Source organism: Eutrigla gurnardus, assembly GCF_963514095.1.
Source record: "Eutrigla gurnardus genome assembly, chromosome: 20".
Lineage (NCBI taxonomy): Eukaryota > Metazoa > Chordata > Actinopteri > Perciformes > Triglidae > Eutrigla > Eutrigla gurnardus.
In genome coordinates, this window is record NC_139931.1 from 6805412 (window position 1) to 6824843 (window position 19432).

The 19432-nt window shown below is 41.6% G+C and overlaps 2 protein-coding genes and 1 pseudogene across 5 annotated transcripts; all 3 read left to right on the forward strand.

Annotated features, from left to right (window-relative positions):
• The first annotated feature begins 1928 nt into the window (after window positions 1–1928).
• On the forward strand, window positions 1929–3562 carry LOC311030965 (myeloid-associated differentiation marker homolog). The gene is made up of 2 exons (XM_084037028.1): window positions 1929–2351; window positions 2878–3562. The coding sequence occupies exons 1-2, from the start codon at window positions 2085–2087 to the stop codon at window positions 3466–3468; spliced, it is 858 nt and encodes a 285-aa protein (XP_083893154.1). The 5' UTR covers window positions 1929–2084; the 3' UTR covers window positions 3469–3562.
• Window positions 3563–5447: 1885 nt separating this feature from the next.
• Window positions 5448–6302, forward strand: LOC311030966 (myeloid-associated differentiation marker homolog pseudogene; annotated as a pseudogene). The gene has a single exon. The product of its transcript is annotated as a myeloid-associated differentiation marker homolog pseudogene (transcript).
• A 5525-nt stretch (window positions 6303–11827) lies between these two features.
• LOC311031565 (somatostatin receptor type 5-like) lies at window positions 11828–17440 on the forward strand. 3 transcript variants are annotated; one of them, XM_084037910.1, is made up of 4 exons: window positions 11828–12137; window positions 13785–14472; window positions 14555–14965; window positions 15376–17440. In XM_084037910.1, exons 2-4 carry the CDS (start codon window positions 13804–13806, stop codon window positions 15460–15462), a joined length of 1167 nt encoding a protein of 388 aa, XP_083894036.1. In that variant the 5' UTR covers window positions 11828–12137; window positions 13785–13803; the 3' UTR covers window positions 15463–17440. The 3 variants fall into 3 exon arrangements, with proteins under 3 accessions (XP_083894036.1, XP_083894035.1, XP_083894037.1); XM_084037909.1 differs by having other exon boundaries at window positions 11828–12133; XM_084037911.1 differs by having other exon boundaries at window positions 11828–12133; window positions 15379–17440.
• The last annotated feature ends 1992 nt before the right edge of the window (window positions 17441–19432 follow it).

Here is a 19432-nt window from a genome sequence, read left to right on the forward strand (position 1 = left end):
CAGAGAGGATCATCAGTTCAACTCAGTTTGCTTTATCCCTGATCATGGGATAACATAATTTTAAAAGCAAAGACAATAGGAACAAACGTCATACACACCGACACCCAGCAGGAGTGAGCTGTATACGGGGGGCATGTTGGTCAACAGGGTTGTGTTGTCCACATCTAACAGCACTCCTTTAAATAAAAATAGAAGGAAGACGATAAAACTCGACGCAAACTTTAAAACACTTTGGGGAATGTCTAGTTATTCCATTAACAATGTACAATTCATGACTTTTGCACTTCATTTCAGGCATGATTCTCCAGACTCTCACATTTGATCATCGGTGGTTCAGTGGTTCAGTAGTAACAGACCAACAGTGTGGAATAAACATCCCAGAAAGACACATTGACTAATCACCAGAGATATGTCTTCAAGGACAGCGACACCCCAAAAACAGAGACTTGTTATTTCGATTCTCTCCTTCAGTGAAGTTTCTTTTGGAAACCAGATAAATAATCTTTTTTTACAGCATCATCGCCTCCTCTCCTCTTCTGTCCTCCACACACCTCGATGGCTGCTCCGCCTTTCTCCACCTTGTCATTTATTTCTTTGTGTCTTCAATCTTTCATGCCAGTTTCCTTTCACAGTATACGTTCTGTTTGAGTGTTGGTTAAATAACTGGTGTTCTGAGTGTTAAAGATAAGATAAGAAGGGACAAAGGAGGCACAGAGGAGGAGGGATGGTTGAATAGCAGGACCACTCAATCATAAATCCAGTCACGGTCAAAGTCAAGGTGACAAGAGTTACTGTCAGTTTGACACTTTTCATTTAAATCACGTCATGTTGGCCTCAGTTCTGCAAAGAAATTATGGTGTTAACAGTTAAAAGAAAATAAAGCCATTTTTAATTTAAAAAAAAATTGTAGAATGCATTAAACAGCCAAAATATGAGCTAATGTTGCAATATGATCAAACGCACTTCCGACATTCTGTACTGTGATCCGCAGGAGGCGCTAGAGAGCAGAGAACACAGTGCCAGGTGACTTCCAGAGGCTGACGAACCAAAAACAAAGTTAGTATATCCAGCATCCAGCAAAGTTATTAATATTGAACATGTTGCATGTCAAGATTGCACCAGCACTCTCCAAGCATGAAGTAGCTATGCAAAAGACCTCACAGAGAGAGAGAGAGAGAGACAGACAGACAGACAGACAGACAGACAGACAGACAGACAGACAGACAGACAGACAGACAGACAGACTATTGTGCTAAAGAATGTGATTGTGACATTGCAGAAGTACTTTAATTGCTCTCATAAAGTTTATTTTTATTCCTATTCTTTTACTAATTGTATGAACATCTTATGTATTCTTATTTTTTGTTATGCCTCTACTTATTTGCTACTCCTGAATCGTATCTTGCCAAATCATGTTATATTTATTATGATTCATCATTTATTATGATCACGTTTTTTTTTATAATGGAATGAGCTAAAATGCAAAACTTTTAAATCCTAAAGGTTTCTTTTGCACCTACATTTCATATTCAGGTAAAGGTAATAGGTAATATCTGACATTTTCTGAAGCACTGAGTTTCCTCTTAAGTATCCTGTAACACATTTACAGGTTGGAACCGTTGATGTGTGCGCAAGCTGCTAAATAAGCAAACAAGATGGATGAGAAATAGGGTGAGATGAGGGTGCCGAGTCATAAGGTGCAGTTCCTGTTGTCTACGACCGCTGTAAAATATCTGAAATATTTTATTGACCATGCACAGCACTGATAAGCAGCAGATACTGTCCCTCCTACACAAACACTCCACACAACTCATGCAGTTGCGCATTCAACATGTGATTACTGACCACTACAGGAAGAACCTTAAAGGGTGTTGACAAGAGAGAAGCCAAAGGTTCCTCATTCACCTCAATTTCTGTGTCCGTAATGCAGGCAGCACCAACGGGAGGAGGCGTGACGACTGACGAAGACCACGGTGTTACTCAAAACGATACTAGAAAAAAAAGACGAGGAGGAGACAAGCTGGTGAAGAGAGATTATCTGATTAAATATCTATCCAGAAAGTGAGTGGAGGATTACAATCACCATGGTTACACTGGACTTCAGGACGCTGACGGTGCCCGTGGGCATCGTGCGGATACTGGAGGTGGTCTTCACCTGTATCTCCTTCAGCCTCGTGGCGTCGGTGGGCCACACAACCTTTTCCTTCTGGACGTGGTGCATGTTCACCTGGTGCTTCTGCTTCTGTGTCACCCTCCTCATACTGTTCCTGGAGTTCACCAGCCTCAACGCTAAGCTGCCTATCTCCTGGGATGACTTCACAACCGCTTTTGCCATGTTGGCTACTCTAATGGTGTGTGCCCCTTTTTACTCTCTTGTTATTCGTCTGTGTCTAGAGATATTTTTAGGACTTGTTGTGGGTTAATGATGAGCTACATTAAAGTACTATAATTTGTAGAAGAACCACATTTTAACCAAAATTAACTCATTTTAGAGTAATTATGTGATTTTTCATGCACAGTTTTTTTAGAGACCACATCACTTTATCATAATTTTAATCCAAATCCATAATCCAAACCTAAACAGAAGGCAGCCAAATTCACATTGATGGGGAATAAAATATTATGCAGTTTGGCACAGCAGTATGCGAGATTAGCCGCGGACAGACACATAGATGCATTATCACTCACTCACACAAACGACTGATCATATAAAGCTCCGAGCGGCCGGCATAGAAGCGCCATCAAAGGAGCGTAGGCGGGAGAATGAAATGAAAGGGACCGTGTCAGAGCTCAGGAGTTCAACTGCATTCATAACCACACACAGTCCAATGATCTCCAACATGAACCATATTTTTGACTCGTTTCCCTCTCATATAGGTGCTGGCAGCATCCATCATCTATCCCGTCTTCTTCACTTGCCCCACCTGTGGCAGACAGATTGGTGCCACTGTTACTTCCTGTTTGGCCTTCATCTTGTACGCCGTTGAGGTCGGGCTGACCCGGGCTAAACCTGGTGAGATTAGTGGGTTTCTGTCCACAGGCCCAGGCCTCCTCAAGGTCCTGGAGGCCTTCGTGGCCTGCATCATCTTCATCTGCCTGGACTACAACCAATACTCTAGGTTTCCAGGGCTCCAGTGGTGCGTTGCAGTCTACTCCATTTGCTTCATTTTTGCCCTCGTCGTCATTGTTTTTACCATCTGCCGCCTTCTGACTCTCTTCCCGGCGCCATTCGACAAAGTCCTGACAGGCTGCAACGTGTTGGCAGTGTTGATGTACATCACAGCGCTGGTCATCTGGCCGTTGTACAGCTTCAAGGACAATCCCAGGCCGAGCTACTGCAGGAAAGGAATTATATGTCCCTGGGATAACTTAGTTGTTATCACTTTCTTGACCAGTTTCAACCTTGCTGCCTACATCGCTGATACCGTTTATTCTTTTAGGCTGGTGTTCTTCATTAGCAGAACCTAGATCGCAAATATGCTGATTTGTTCACGATGACCCCAACAACTCTCTGGTTTGTTGAATGGATCTGAATGAGGGTGACTTATTTGTAATGATGATGCGTTCGATGCAGATTGATTGTTTTCTCAGCATTGATTGCAAAAGTGTTTAGTGCATATTCTTGTTGATCTCAGCAAGTGAAATATGAACGAAATGTAATAAAAATGTGATTTGCTATGGATGGACTATTATTTGGTTGCTTCTGCACCTCAGTAATTACAAACATGCCCAGAGAATGACTCATGAGTAATTTGTTTAATGGTTAAATAAACTGTTTAATGTATAAACTGGTACAGTGGGACCTCCCCTATCCTTCTGAAAGGATGTTTGTAAAAGGTGAGTCAAAGTGTGCATACCCTGTAAAACACAGCAGCAAAAGGTATAAAGCTCACACCTCACCTCCCACTTTAAACAAACCTCTTACTATTCACTCATTGTGTTGCCACATTTAATGACAAAAGGAAAAAAGATTAGAGGCGGTTCACATATTTCTATGTTTAGCCGCCTCCTAACAATATACAAAAAGCAAGTGAGTAATTGATCAGGATTAAAATTGCATATCTTAATGACATCTTGGGAAGTTAGTCACATAACCTTTGACCAGTCCAGAAATAGCTGCTCTCTACAAAGTCAAAATGGAGACTCAATAATAAACATAATGATATTGTAAACACAAATAGAGAGAGAGATAAAAAAAATAAAAAAAAAGAGGTAAGAAAAGTCAGAGAATGAATGCTACAGTTAAAACTGTTTTCCTCTTTGGGGCTACGGACAAATATGTTCCTAGTACATGTTGGGGATGTAGCAGGAGCAGATTTGGTTATCAACAGTTAATTATTCATGTCAATATGATTATCGATATTAATAATTATATTTAATATATTATCATGATATAATCATGAATAAATGGGGCAGCACCCTGGGGTCAGGGAAAAGATAACCTAAAACTGTATTCAGTCTCAATATAAAAGGTTTTACACTCACATGCCAATCATCGTGATCATTGGCATAGAAGTATAAGAACAATTTTTGATCATTATTACTGATTTTAATAAATCTTATTATATTATAACTAGCGGTCTCTTGTGCTTGTTGTGTATATGTCACTGGATAACAGCAGTTGTGAAGGCTAGTGCTCGAATTTCACGCCTTTTTAATTGTTAGATTGTTCTTATACTTCCATGCCAATGATCACGATGATTGGCATGTGAGTATAAAGCCTTTCATATTGAGACTGAATACAGTTTTAGGTTATCTTTTCCCTGATCCCAGGGTGGTGCCCCATTTATCCATGATTATATCATGATAATATATTAAATATAATTATTAATATCGATAATCATATTGACATTAATAATTAACTGTTGATAACCAAATCTGCTCCTGCTACATCCCCAACATACATATATTTAAAATTTTAATAATAAAGACAAAACTAATCAACATCCAACTATTTAGCAACCTAAAGTTCAATCTTTATTCCATTAAAACCCCTTCTTCAAACTCTTCCATTTCTACCACCAAGGAACAATAAATCAAGTGACGCGATATAGGAGCAATTTTGCGTGAGATGTGACCTACACACCTCATCGTGTTGGAGATTATCCTCTGAACCAGGCTCGTACAGAGGACCAGAGTCCAGTGTGAGTGGTGAAGTGAACATGATAACACTCAACCAGTACCCAATCCGCGGAGTCAAACAGGGGCCATAAACTGCAGAGATAAGCCCAGGATGGTCTGCGTGGATACACACAACCACACTCTGAGTTTCGGTTTCAAAGAACACACCTGCTCGGGGCTCTTGTCTACATGGATTTCTTCAACAGGATCTGCTTTGGAAAACATGGCCTCACTGTACTGATGGATACACCGAGTATCATCAACTGACTTTGGAAACAAGATTCTTTTTTTTTTTGTTAGGTCAAACACACTCATCCTTTCCTGCCATGACTGCTGTGGACTTGCGGGCGCTCACCCAGCCTGTGGGCATCATGCGAATAATGGCGACCATCATCACCTGCGTGACTTTTAGCCTGGTGGCAACGGAGGGACACGTCTCGTCTCCCTACTGGGCGTGGTGCATGTTCTCCTGGTGCTTCTGCTGCTTCTTCACCCTTCTCATTGTCATCCTGGAGTTCACAACCGCCAATTCCAAACTACCGTTCCCCTGGGAGGACTTCACCACTGCCTTCGCCATGCTGGCGAGCCTCCTGTGCTTCTCTGCCTCCATCATCTACCCCGTCTTTTTCACCTGCAGGGCCTGCCACCGGCAGATCGGCGCCTCCGTGGTGTCTTGGGTGTGTTTCGGGCTGTACGCGGGCGAGGTGGTTTTAACTCGCCTCCGACCGAGCGGACAGAACATTGGGTTCCTCTCCTCGGTGCCCGGCATTATGAAGATGCTGGAGACGTTCCTCGCCTGTCTCATCTTCATGTCCCTGGAGGGAAGCCAGTACTCCGGATCCCCGGGTCTGCTGTGGTGCGTCGCCGTGTACTCCCTGTGCTTCATCTTTGCCATCCTCATCGTCCTGCTCAGCGTTGGACAGCTGACCTCTTCTTTTCCGTTCCCCTTTGAGAAGCTTGTGATCGTCTACAACGTTTTGGCAGCAGTGATGTACGTGTCGGCGATGGTGATCTGGCCACTGTATAGTCTCCGCAACAATAAGAGACCCAGTAACTGTGGTCACCTCTGTCCCTGGGATAAACTGGTGGTGGTCACCTTCATGACCATCCTCAATGCTATTATTTACACCCTGGACACGGTCTACTCTATACGCCTTGTGTTCTGTGTCACTAACCAGTAACCTCACAAAGATGATTGACAGCAGTAATTAAATGCTGGCTGCCAAGTACAACATGGAAAAATGAAGCAGTTAGTCAATGATTAAAAGCTGTAATATCACATTCATAAAAATATAATATAGATGAGATAGCTCAGATGGGAAGAGATGGAGAACCCACAAGGACGGAGGAATTGATGACAGAGGTTGAGGAAGCAAGAGATTTCCAGACTTTGGAAGGACGTGTGGGAAAAGTGAAGAAGAAAATCCTTTAATCAATAGGCAGCTGCAGCATATGGAGTTGGATTTGTTGCAAGGTGTTATCTTTCTATTTTCTTATATAGCTTCTTTTCTTCCTCGCCGAGGTGGCAGGCGAGGATAGAAAGCTAGAAAAAGTATGACGTCAATTCATTCTTTTCTTTTTTTAACCAATTGGAAACTTAAAAAGACGTCACCCAAATCTCACTTGTAATCCTACAGCCATTGTGCTAGCTGGCACATCCAATCTGTGTGAGTGAACTCGAGTCAAATAGAACAACTGAGGCGTGGAAATTCAGCTTTTCTTCTCATGTCAGTCTGTCAGAAAGACAGAGCACGTTTAAGTCAATAGCCTATATCTGTCAGACATGGTGGCGAAGTGCAGACAGCAGTCTGCTTTGATTTGGATGACACAAAGGACAAAATGCATTAGACATTGGGTGTACTTCACTTTGTCTGACTTCAGGTGAAAGATTCGACATAAAACTACACGGTGTAACCCACATAGTGCCATGACAAACTGGTGTCTATGGAAAGAGGTACTGTATGTTCGTCAAATGCTAACCGTGTTTCCATTCACATATTTATATGCAAGTTTTTTAACAGCAAAATGTGATAAAACTTGCCCTTTATTTTTTTTGAATAAACCTCTGATTTGTTCTTGATTGTCAATTGTCAAATGCACGTTGTTTTACATGAGGACAAATACACTGTGTGCAGTGTACTCACTGTGCTAAAACCAAGGAAATCTAGGACATTACTTATAAGAATACTAACTTTCTAATTATAATTAATTGCCATAGCTGATTTTATGCCAAGCACATGTGAATAAATTACTCATCTTTAGTTGGCAGCTACAAACAAAAAACATTATTTTTCATCAAGTAACTATTTTACTTAATGCTCCATATTAAATTTAAACGTCACCTCAGGATTCTAAAGATTATTAAATTATTTAAGTTACGAAATTAGACCTTCAGTTTCTAGCACGCAATCCGGATTATCAGTGTAGTAACACCAGAGCACAGTGCCAGAATGTATCTTAAATTGTACTCCAATTACATTTTGGTAACGTTGGCTGTGTCTGAGATATTCTTAAATTAACAACATAATTATAACAACCCTTAATCATCTCAAATGTGAGCCATACCACAATCTGTTGCCTCCACACAGCTACGACAGCTGAGCCTGCAGCTCGCAGCTAACAGTGCTGACAGAGCTCACAGTGTTAATCTGGTTAATGGATGGGGGCGAAACACCAAATGGTTTGTGAATACATTTGTACTTTTGCAGGTTTCAGCAAAGAATTAAATATTTGAATTACCACACTTTGAAAAAACAGAACCTGTCCTGAATTCAAGGAAAGAAATGCAAACATGTTGGTGGTTTGGTGGCAATAATCATATCATAAAAACAATTGCTGCCGTGTTATTCTGGCCACGCCGCCCATTAATTTAAAATGGTTCTCTAACACACACACACCTAATGTCCGTTATTTTCAGCTTCCCCTCTGTGCAGATCCTGCAGACGTGGGTTGAATGCAGGCCGATACTGTCACTTCCGTATAAGCCTAATGTTGCCTAAATGCTTAATGATATGTCTTTTTTTGGAAAATCCTTCCTTCCTCCTCGCAGTCCTGGCAGGTTCTAATTATGATTGTCAAGTCGGTTTACTTTAGAAATAAAATATAGCCTTTCAGTCTTTCCTAATTAACCACCGTGATTTGTTCCTCAGGGGAAAATACAAGGAGGCTTCGTTAGCGGGATTTTTTTTTTCTTGTAGCCTTTATAAGAATGGCTTTGATGTTTGAGTGATATTCATTTTGGGTTATTTTAATAGTCTTCAAATTAAGGGAAACTATTCCCAGGATAATATTTAATCCATATTGCTTTCTGGTTCAGACTGCTCTATCAATTCCATTTATTTTCTAATATACTGGATTTAATAAATAGAGCAAAAACACAGAAGTTAAGCACCAATAATCTGCCTGTAAATTACAGGTCTAATAAGTATAGTAAACTATAAACTACTGTAAACTACTAAAGTGTATTGTTCTCTAAAGCATCAACTGAATAGAAATAAATCCTAGATACGATGGTTAAACTGTGTAATTAGTAGTGTGTATTTGGTTTCATCCTTTTTTTTGCATATATAAGAAAGATATATATTTTGAGCTTGTTTTTTTTTAAAGAAATTACATTTCCTGCAAAATCATCAACAATGCAATCGCTCTGCAGCAACCCAAGTCTTTCACATGTGAGTAGCTCAGCCATTGCTCATGTAAACCTGACAATACGTAGCCAAAGGCTGTCCTTAGAAGGACTACCCTGGTTTCAGTGCCCACTAAGAGCAACCGGTCGCCGTAGCGACAGACTGCAGGGCGATGGGAATGACAGTGGAGTCACATATTACAGCTTATGGCACTATCAGCACAGGGATGCTGCCTCCCTGATTGTTGAGTCAACGGCAGTCAACAGCTCCATCTGGAGACTGTCGGCAGATAAACAGCTACATTAGCTGCTTACAACAAAACGCCACTTAATTATGTCTCACTTAATTGACAACTGAAGCAGAAAGTAAACGACATTAAGCAAATAAGCAGCCTTGCTGGTTGGCTCCGGAAGACAGCTATTAGACAGCTAGAGCCAGGGCCTGCAGTACAACATGTAATTAACACTGAATGATATCGCATCGAGCTACCATGATAGAAATACATGTATAAGCAGCACAGAGAGCGACTGATTGTTCGTATAATTGTTGTATTTTTAAGACCATTTCATCTTCTGACCTCGACACAGCATCAGCCACAGAGTCGCCACTCTGTACATCCAATCCACACACACACACACACACACACACACACACACACACACACACACACACACACACACACACTCAGTATTGATTCAGAGAGCTCCTGTGGGCCACAAGCACCACACACAGAAGTCGCGCTCCTCCTCCGATCGATCCCCGCCAGCTTTGAGTCACCAACCGGACGAAATCAGCGACTGAGAAGAATCTGATATGATCTCGATGCACATGCTGATAGACGGGCAGCCTGATTGAGAAAGGCAAGAGGTGCACAAAAACTGCTTGAGGCCAGAGTCACTCATCTCAGCAAGAGAAAGAACACAACTACTGAGAGAGAAATGTAATCCTGTACAGTCCAGCAGCGGTTTCCCTTATAATACGTAACAACTGGCAGGAGGGGGTTTAGCTCCTGGAGGTAGAGCGGGTTGTCTGGCAACCGAAAGATTGCCAGTTCGATACCCGGCTACTCCGGAGCTGAGTGTCTCTGAGCAAGACTGCCCCTGACGAGCTGGCTGTCGCCCTGCGTGGTTGACTTCGCCGTCGGTGTGTGAATGTGTGAGTGAATGGGTGAATGTCAGTCATTCCTGTAAAGCTCTTTGGATAAAAGCACTATATAAATGAGGCCATTTACCAGGAGATATTAATACAATAAAGCATCGAGGTTAAATTAAAAATGTTACTATATAAATGTTTGAAACAAGTACTCTGATTAGTCGATACAGAGTACTGGGCAGTATATTCTATGTATACATACTGGTGATCACGTTTATGTAACACAAGTCTCACGGTTGAAATAACAAAGCACTATATCTATATTAATTAGCAGCCATTTCACTACTCCTCAGATTAAACTGATATAGAAAGCATTTTTACTGTAACTTTGATCTCCATGGTTGACACACATCATTTTCCTGATCTACAGCCCAAACTATAGGTCTTTTAAAACAAACACAAACTTCTAGCAATCCTGTTGGTTTAAGTAATTGCACACATGCTCTGTATTTTTTGCACTACAACAGCAAGATTTGGTGTTTCAATGATGAGCAATCATGTGGTAAACATCTTGCGAGGAGTTTTTTTTCTTTAAATGAGTTAAGATGTAACAAATTCAAGTGAGGAAATTAGATCACGGCTGCAAATGGAATAAGAATGTCCAAACACTCCCGGAATATGAAATATGAAATATGCAATAAACCATTTAAGGACAACTCGGAGCGATGCCACTCAACCGCTGGCCGTTTCAGTAAGAGCTTCAGGTGGGTCATGTTAATAGCAGCTGCAGCCTTGAGTGCTGGCCTCATGCAGAGATGAGGAGCGCCTACGGAGGTCTGGTAAGCCAAACATTTCTATGCAACGTTCTCCGGCTCCCCAAGACGGATTTGTGTAAACTTGGTAGAGCTGCACTTAAATAAACTGTCAGTGCTGGCATGTGGACACTGGCCGCTCAGCTAATTCATTAGCTCTCTTCTGCTTAGTTACCCTTTAGTCCTGATTAACACGTTTACATTTGGTTCATCGGTCCTGGAATGACCGCTTACAGTTACAAAAATAAACAGTTTAATAAGGTTGACAAATGGGTTCAGAATGTCAGGCAGCTGAACGTTTGGTTTTCCTTGACGTCGTTAACCTTGAAAATGAGAAAATGCCGCGTAAATGAGCCATATCAATATCCTGGCAGCGCCATGACACACCACTGTCCCCGCAGGGCAAGCCTCTATATACGCCGCTGTGTGACGGCGTTTACTTATACACTCGCAAGTCTCATATCCATCTGCTCGTTTGGTCCAGTTAGGACTAGTCGAACCAATTCCACGGAGAAGAAGACGTCATCGACTTCTGTCCCTTCTTAACCCCCTTTGATGCCTCAGACGGATGGAAAATGCACACACACACACACACACACACACACACACAGCTGCACCCGTTCCAATGGCCAAAAGCAGCATTTTTCTTTTGTGTGTGCAAGTGTGTGTGTGTGTGTGTGTGTGTGTGTGTGTGTGTGTGTGTGTGTGTGTGTGTGTGTGTGTGTGTGTGTGTGTGTGTGTGTCAGCCTGTTGTTAACGCTGCATTGACCTTGATGACAACAGCATGAAGCTAATGGCTTAAAAGTAGGCAGCTTTCCCAGACAATCACCATCAAGTCTCCCTCAGCGCACACTCTCCTCCTCAGCCTGATTCGTCCCTCCGTCCCAGGTTCCCCGGGGCCATCATCAAGGTGATTTATTCCCCAGGGTGCACCTGGACATTAGTCCATTCCTCTGTGTCTCTCACACACACAAGGGGGGGGAAAGTGAATATCACTTCATGACTGGTGAAAAGAAAAAAGGGGGCTAGAATGTGTGCTTTAACAACAACTGGTCATGTGCTGGGAGATGATTACAACCACCCATGGGTGGGACTTTCCCGTCCAAAAGGCGGGGTGACGTTCCCCCCCACATAAATACACTCGCGGTGCGTCGTGGTGCATAAATGACGCTGGAGGAGACTCCTCATCATCCCTGCGCTCAGCCACACATTTCTCCACGCGCGGGATTCCCTCAGACTTCACCCGGCTGTTTCTGGATGCTGCTCTGCCTGCGCGCCCCCGTGAATGGACACCCGCGCGGGCTCACATCAAGAAGATGCCACAGGATGAAAAGTCAAGTGTGAGGTGGTTTCTCTTCCAAGCGGCGAGGGGAAACGGCGGGACAGTTGATTTCGCCCTCGGAGAAAAGCTCCTGAACACCGCGGGAGACGCGCATCACGCCATCCGATAGTGGAGAGGATCAAAAGCGCAGGAGCGCACGGGTAAGTCGCATCCCAACGTACGCACGTCACGGCATTTAACATAAAATAATGTGTTTATGAAATCATTTTAAAGCATAGTTTAAGAGGACTTTGGAAACGTGTAATTAAGTTTATATTTGCCAGACGTGATGAGCCGGGCGTCTCATGACTGAGGGCTACAGTAATTAGACTTTGGTGAACATAATGTCAAACCCCGCGCAGCCTGAAGGGAACAGCGGCTTTAACTGTTTGTTTTCTCAACAACGCGCTGCGGGCTGCGCGTCACTCCCGTGTTTTGAAGAGCGGTTCAATGAATCTTCACGTCACTCCATTTATTTGTGCAACACATCATTTTTTTTTTTTTTCACAGCCTCAGGTTCAAACGTCTGACGACTGTTATAAGGTCATTATTATTTTAGGTCATCCGCAAGGCATCAGGTAAGGACATATGGCAGATGCAGTGTGGATTTTAATTTAATTTAATCTAATTTCAGACTATTTATTAGGCACTACAATTTATTTATATCTAGATATACCGTGACAACATTGAGACACCAACAGAACACGACACCCAGAATCGTCCATTCTTGATATCTTGTCCTCATTAAGATAACGTCTTAAATTCACCAACATCCAGTTGCATTAAAATCAGTTAATTGTTACAAGTCAATTTACTCAATTACAACAACAAAAAAACAACAACAAAAACATTTAAAAAAGGAAAAGTGTAAAAAACTTGGCGTTTCTAGTTATTTTGCAGAAGATAAATCACTTCATTATTATTGTGATTGCGTATAAAGTAATTTAATTGAGTCCCACCATAACCAGCTGCAAAAGTTAAGGGATTATAAATCAATAATTATAATTCAAAACGGAAATATGATTCTGAGACAGGCCATTCTGCATAATGTGTACCTTTACTTTTGGAATAATTTGATGCCAATAGTATTTTACAAATACGATTTGAAATAAAATATTTCTGTCAAATACAGTTTAATGCAAAGGGACAAATTATTTGGCCGCATCAAAATCAATGTAACAATGTGAACAGCAGGGAAGACGCTGATGCATTTTCAGCCAGACAATTATTATTTATTTATTTATACAGTCTATGATTGGCAATGAAATATAGATTTATTTATTTTTTTTAACTATGAAGCATTTTTTAAATATTCTACTTTTTCATATCATGATCATTTAAATACATGACTTAAAGATTTCCATGGATTCTGATAATCAAAGCTTTTCAAGAATGTGGGCTACTTGCCACATGGCTGCAGGTTTCTGCTTCTGTCCCCGCAACTGGACATCCAACTGCAGTTACAGGACCTTACACCTGCTTAACTTATGGCATCTTCTTCTAAAGTGAAGAGAAATGGCATGTTGGCCACTGGCCAAGACAACCCAGTGGAAACTTTCTCTTGTCTCCTGGTAAATATGGGCATCTTGCCCAGAGTGCCTCCTGCCCATGTATTGGTACAAAGAGGTAGACATAAAACACATTCTCTAAAGCAGAAATTCACACAGCCTGAACTTCAACAAAATACCTTTCTTAAGGATACTTAAGAAGATACCTGTCTTAAGGATACTTAAGAACCACCTAACGATACTTAGGACCTGACTGTCCATTTGTTTCTCTCTCATGACTTATTTCCTACTGTAATCCAAACAGACACACTCCCTCCTTCAACATGGACGGCTACTACAATTGGACGTCGATATCTGAGAATGTCAGCACGTCTCCCTCCGGGAACTCCCCGACCAACAACAACACCTCGAGCCCGCTGATGCCCTACAACGTGGTCACCGCCGTCATCTACACCATCGTCTTCATCGTGGGTCTTCTGGGCAACACACTGGTCATCTACGTGGTGATTCGCTACACCAAGATGAAGACTATCACCAACATGTACATCCTAAATTTAGCATTGGCGGACGAGCTCTACATCCTGGGACTTCCCTTCCTCGGCACCCACAGCGTGCTGCTCTACTGGCCGTTCGGGGAGCTACTTTGCAAGGTGTGCATGACGACCGACGCCATGAGCCAGTTCTCCTCCACCTTCTGCCTGACGGTGATGAGCATCGATCGCTACCTGGCCGTGGTTCATCCCATTCGCAGCGCCAAGTGGCGGAAGCCGCAGATGGCCAAGTTTTTCAACGGCATGGTGTGGGTCGTGTCCTTTGTGATTGTGCTGCCGGTCATCATCTACTCACACGTGCAGGAGTTCGACACGTGCAACATATCCTGGCCTGAGCCCAGCGAGCTGTGGTCCATCGTCTTCATCCTCTACACATCCATACTGAGCTTCTTTGGTCCTCTGGTTGTCATCTCCCTCTGCTACCTGCTTATTGTCATCAAGGTAACGGGATGGATCACTTATTTTTCCACTTTTCCAGTAATATGCTCTCAAAATCTCATCATCTTTTCAATCAACATTTCAGGTGAGGTCAGCTGGTGTGCGTGCAGGCCGGACTAAGCAACGCAAGTCAGAGCAAAAGGTGACGCGCATGGTGGTGATCATCGTGTTGGTGTTCGTGGTTTGTTGGCTGCCCTTCTTCACCACCAACATCGTCAACCTGATCCACATCATCCCCGAGAACACCACCACGGCGGAGGTCTACTTCTTCCTGGTCATCCTCACCTACGTGAACTCCTGCGCCAACCCGTTCCTCTACGGCTTCCTCTCTGAGAATTTCAGGCAGAGCTTCCAGAAGGTGCTCTGCTTCCACAAGCCGACTGGGGTCGGCGCCACGGGCCAGAGGAGAGGCAGGCAGACCGCGGCCAATCAAAACAGCTATCCCGCGCTGTCACCCGGAAATCACTCACAGAATGGAAAACTGCAGAGCATTCAGGTAAACAAACCACAGTCATGTAATTTCTGATTAAACACAACATTCTTCTGTATTAACACGTTCTACTGCAGGTATACTAAAACTTAAAAATGAAACAATTATTACATTAATGTAGAATTTTCATTTTGTTATTAAAGGCGTTCTTGGTAGCATGCATCATAGTTATATTTATACCAAATCTGTCAAATCTCCTAAGCCTCTATTGTCAAAGTGCTCAGTCTGCCTAATGTCTTCATCTTCTATGTGTGAAATGGACTTCTAGAAGATGATGGTCATTTTATGTGCGAGACAGGCTCAAGCCCCGGGTTATAACACCCACCAATAAAATGTTCAGGAAGTCCATCACTGACAACAGCTCACGTCAAAGTTTGTCTTTATCGCATGTCTCATCTCTGCGTCTGTCGTTCCAGCAGCATGTCCCGATAGACGTCATTGGAGACCTCAATAGTGAGCCTTTAACCTCAAAAACAGAGGTGAACGCCGAGCGGTCGCTATGAGTTCTGGAACGCCACGACGACGTGGGGCTCGGACACTTGACTCGTGGACTCTTTCATCGATTGTATTTGCGTTTATTGCTGATCTTTCTGTTTGTTCTTCATGTCTCTGTACTGTAACTAGGTTACTTAGTTCATAGATGTCGTGTACAGTCATCACTTCAAAGTGCTGTAAATTCTCAAATGGTTTTATTTACATTAACTGCATCACAGGAGACTTTTTCTTTCAGTTTTATATTTGATGATGTTTTAGTAGGAAACACTTGTTTTCTGATGTGTTTTTGTTTTATTTGCTGCCGACGCTTTTTGCGATAAATGCACCACTTTGTATATGTTTACCTGTCCGCTTGATAAATTCAGTATAAATGTTCATTTTACAGCACTAAAAAAGTCTATCTTTGCAGGAAGTGTTGAGTTGACGGTAGCCTACAAACCAGACTAGAATCAATCAAAGAGTGAGACCAGTATGACACTCAGCAGATAATTACATGAATACACAAATTGAACACACTCTGATATCTGTCCATTAAACAGGCAATAAAGCTACAGACAGCAGCTGGTTAGCCTAGCTTAGCATTGCTATTGTACACAGGGTAAAACAAGTTGCCTAGCTCTGTCCAAAAGTAACAAAATACACCAAAAACAAAGATATAGTCTGGCTCCTAATCCCCCACTGAACAGCAGATTAACCGAAGAGATGATGTTTATTATTTAGAGATGCTGGTTGGAAACGTGTACCTTCTTTCAGTCTTTGTGCTACTGCTGCTAAGCTAACTGGGCAACGCAATGACAAATACATTTAGTGCTGTGGAAATGAGCGTTATGCTGAATTTATCATGCAAGCCATCATAATACAGGTAATTTCACCATGCTCCGTGATTTTTTCCCCCCAGACCAGGACTTTATGGGGCGTCGGGGCTATTTGAAACAAATGTTATTTCTTTAAATTTGAAAATGTACAGCATTTAATTTGCGCTACGTTAGCTAGCGTGAGCGCTGTTCGGTTGGTATTCAAGTATTTTTAATGGTTCGTGACCATTTTATTTCTTTTGGCTTGTTGGTTTCGATGAGCTCTTTGTGACGTTTTTGACGTTGATGTGACAAAGCTGCCTCGAAGTAGCTCAGCCAAGTATTATGGATTTATCCCTTTTTTTTAAAAAACAACATCTGCTGGAGTGGATGCTGTGGTGTGAAGTAACGTCCCCGTTTAGCTGCTGCTGGACTACGAGCTTTGACATTTGATGCTCACGTCATTGGGATGTTGCAGGACAACACTGAAGCATCTCTGTAGTCGAAACTTAAGCCAAGTGAGACCACGTTAACGATGTTCATGGTGAGTTTTTAAAAACAGACCAGTGGAAACACGGACGCCTCACGGGAGTCGTTTCTGTGTACGTTAGAAACACTGTGAAATATGAAATGAGAGGTCATGAGTTCCAGGACACCCTTATGACAAAAATGCTAACCGAGTGATTCGGTTAAAGGGGCCAGCATGAATATAAAACAGTCTGTTCTGCATGATCACCCTGTATTGATGCTACACAGTATGTGGGGCTGCTGACATGTGCCTGTATGAAACTAATCCCCTCTATGTGTGCAACCGTCCCATCAACAACCCGTTGATGTTTCTCGTCACTGTGATATCTCAATATTATCCGACCGAAGCACTTCATGGTTATTTCCAGTCGGAACAGAACAGCTAATGAAGTTAAAGTAGTTTTGCTGCTAAAGCAGTGAACAAAAAAGAAGGAATATCTGTAGTTTTTCCACAGGAAAGGTCATTGGAACAGATTTGGATATATTATGTGATGAAAGTTAAGAACAATGGCTTGCTGCAAAAAAAAAAAAAAAAAATGAAGGTCAAAGTTCCTAACTTGTGATTTGTTGTTAATGGCGGTGGTGGTTTTGTTTGTTTGCTTTCCCCTGGATTAAGGACACAGCAACCCTTTCACTGTTTCTTTAATAAATTCAACCATATAAACACAGTGTGGAGTGAAAATCTTTGCTGATGAATCTACACAAAATCCACAGTCCTCAGTCTGTGCAAAAAAGTTAAATAAATACACAAATGAACTCTTTTTCTTCAGATTCAGAAGTCACACATTACAGAAAGTGTAAAAAGAAAAACGATGCTTGTTCATAGCATAGTGTATAACTTTGTCTTACTTGGTAATCCACAAATATGCAGAACAACAAATATATTTCAAATTCAACAAAAAAGACCTGGTAGCATCTTGAATTTGACATATTTTTGGCCACTTTAGGGAAAAGTTGGGAAAGTTTTAAAACACACTATTGATGCATCATCACCTTTTCAGGGAAAAGTAAGCTCATGCAGATTCGGATGACAAAAAGGTGAGCACTAACTTCATATCAGCTGTTATTTCCACGTGTTCTATATTACATCATATATCACTGACAGGATGAAGCCTATTGAAATTAAAATAATGACCATCCCTGTGCGACGTGTCTTTAGAAGCATCCGTCATCTTCTATTTCCCTTCTTTGCTGTTGATCCTCAAACTTGCCTTCATGTCCTCCCTCACCCCTCTACTGTCCTTCCACAACATATACTGTACTTTCTGAGCCCTTATTCCATGTCTGTTTACTGACAACCTGTTGTCGTGGCTGCTTGTGGTGGTAGAAACACAACTCTGTGCCTTCTGCAGCTTCTGGTTACCTTTTGTTCCCTCGACCTCACTGTCAAGTGAAAGAACCAGTATTATTATCAAGCAGAGGAAAAAAGCACCGTATGCTACAACGGATCTTTTGTTTTTTTGCCGCTTTGTGATTCTTTTTTTTTTTTTTTTTAATATTTATTTATACCACTTTGGTTCAGAGAATACACTTTACAAATCAACAGTACATAAGTGGGTTTTTTTTTTGGTTTTTTTTCCCCCTCCCATCCCACCCGATGTCTCCTCCACAAACGAAACTACCAAACAAATTTACAAAACAAACAAAGAGATAAAAAAAAGAAAAGTAAATAAACAATAATAAATAAAATAATAATAATAATAGCAATCATAATAGTAACAATGTATATGTATAATAATAAAAAATAAAAATAAAAATAAATAAAAAATGAATCACGCTTTGTGATTCTGAGAAAAATCATCCATGAAAGGCTCATATAGTATTTGATCAAATGTTTTGTTGCTGAATTGAATAAAGATTTTACAGTTATTTTTTTTCTCACTCACTCACATTGTGATCCGAGAGAGAAATTGGTCTAATTTACCAACAAACACACAAATCTGTGTTTATATAAGCAGAAATAGTTTGTGATCTGTCCTCTCATTAGCTTGTAACACTAAAAGCACTGAATAATTGCTGTTAAATGTACTACAGACATGCATGGTCACTTGAGGATGACCAGACTTTACTTTAAAAGTATAGAGGTCAGAATTTTTCACTTGTCCTGCACTCCAGTTCACGACAGGACAGCAGTAAATCTAATGACAGCCGGGCTCATTTAGATCAATGCGAACATTTCATGCTAACGACAGAATTCAGCTCCTGCGTCATCCATTAGGTGAAATCAAATTTCACTTACGGTGCCCCTTTTTCTTGGGACCACGAGTAATTTATTTCTAGGAACAAAATTATTTTAATGACCGGATAACATCCTGCCCTACTTGAAAGTGTGTTTAAATGCTGGTTTGAAATGCAATATGACTGAATGTGATATAAAGGCACAGGAGGACTCACTGGAAGAGGAGAGCGTAGCTCTGAATGTGATGTTGTTCATTTAATCCATAATTAACTAGTTCATTTCTGCATCTGGATTCCATCACACTCTTCAACACAGCGGCGAGAGAAAACCACAGAGACCCAAAACATCAACGGATATTATTTGAGATTATTTTGAGCAGCTTTTACAGGGTGTTTCATGCCGTGTTGGTGCTCTGAGCTCTGCATTACTCCCAGGAAATGATTTATTTATTTTCAAATGGAAGATATTAAGTGTGGT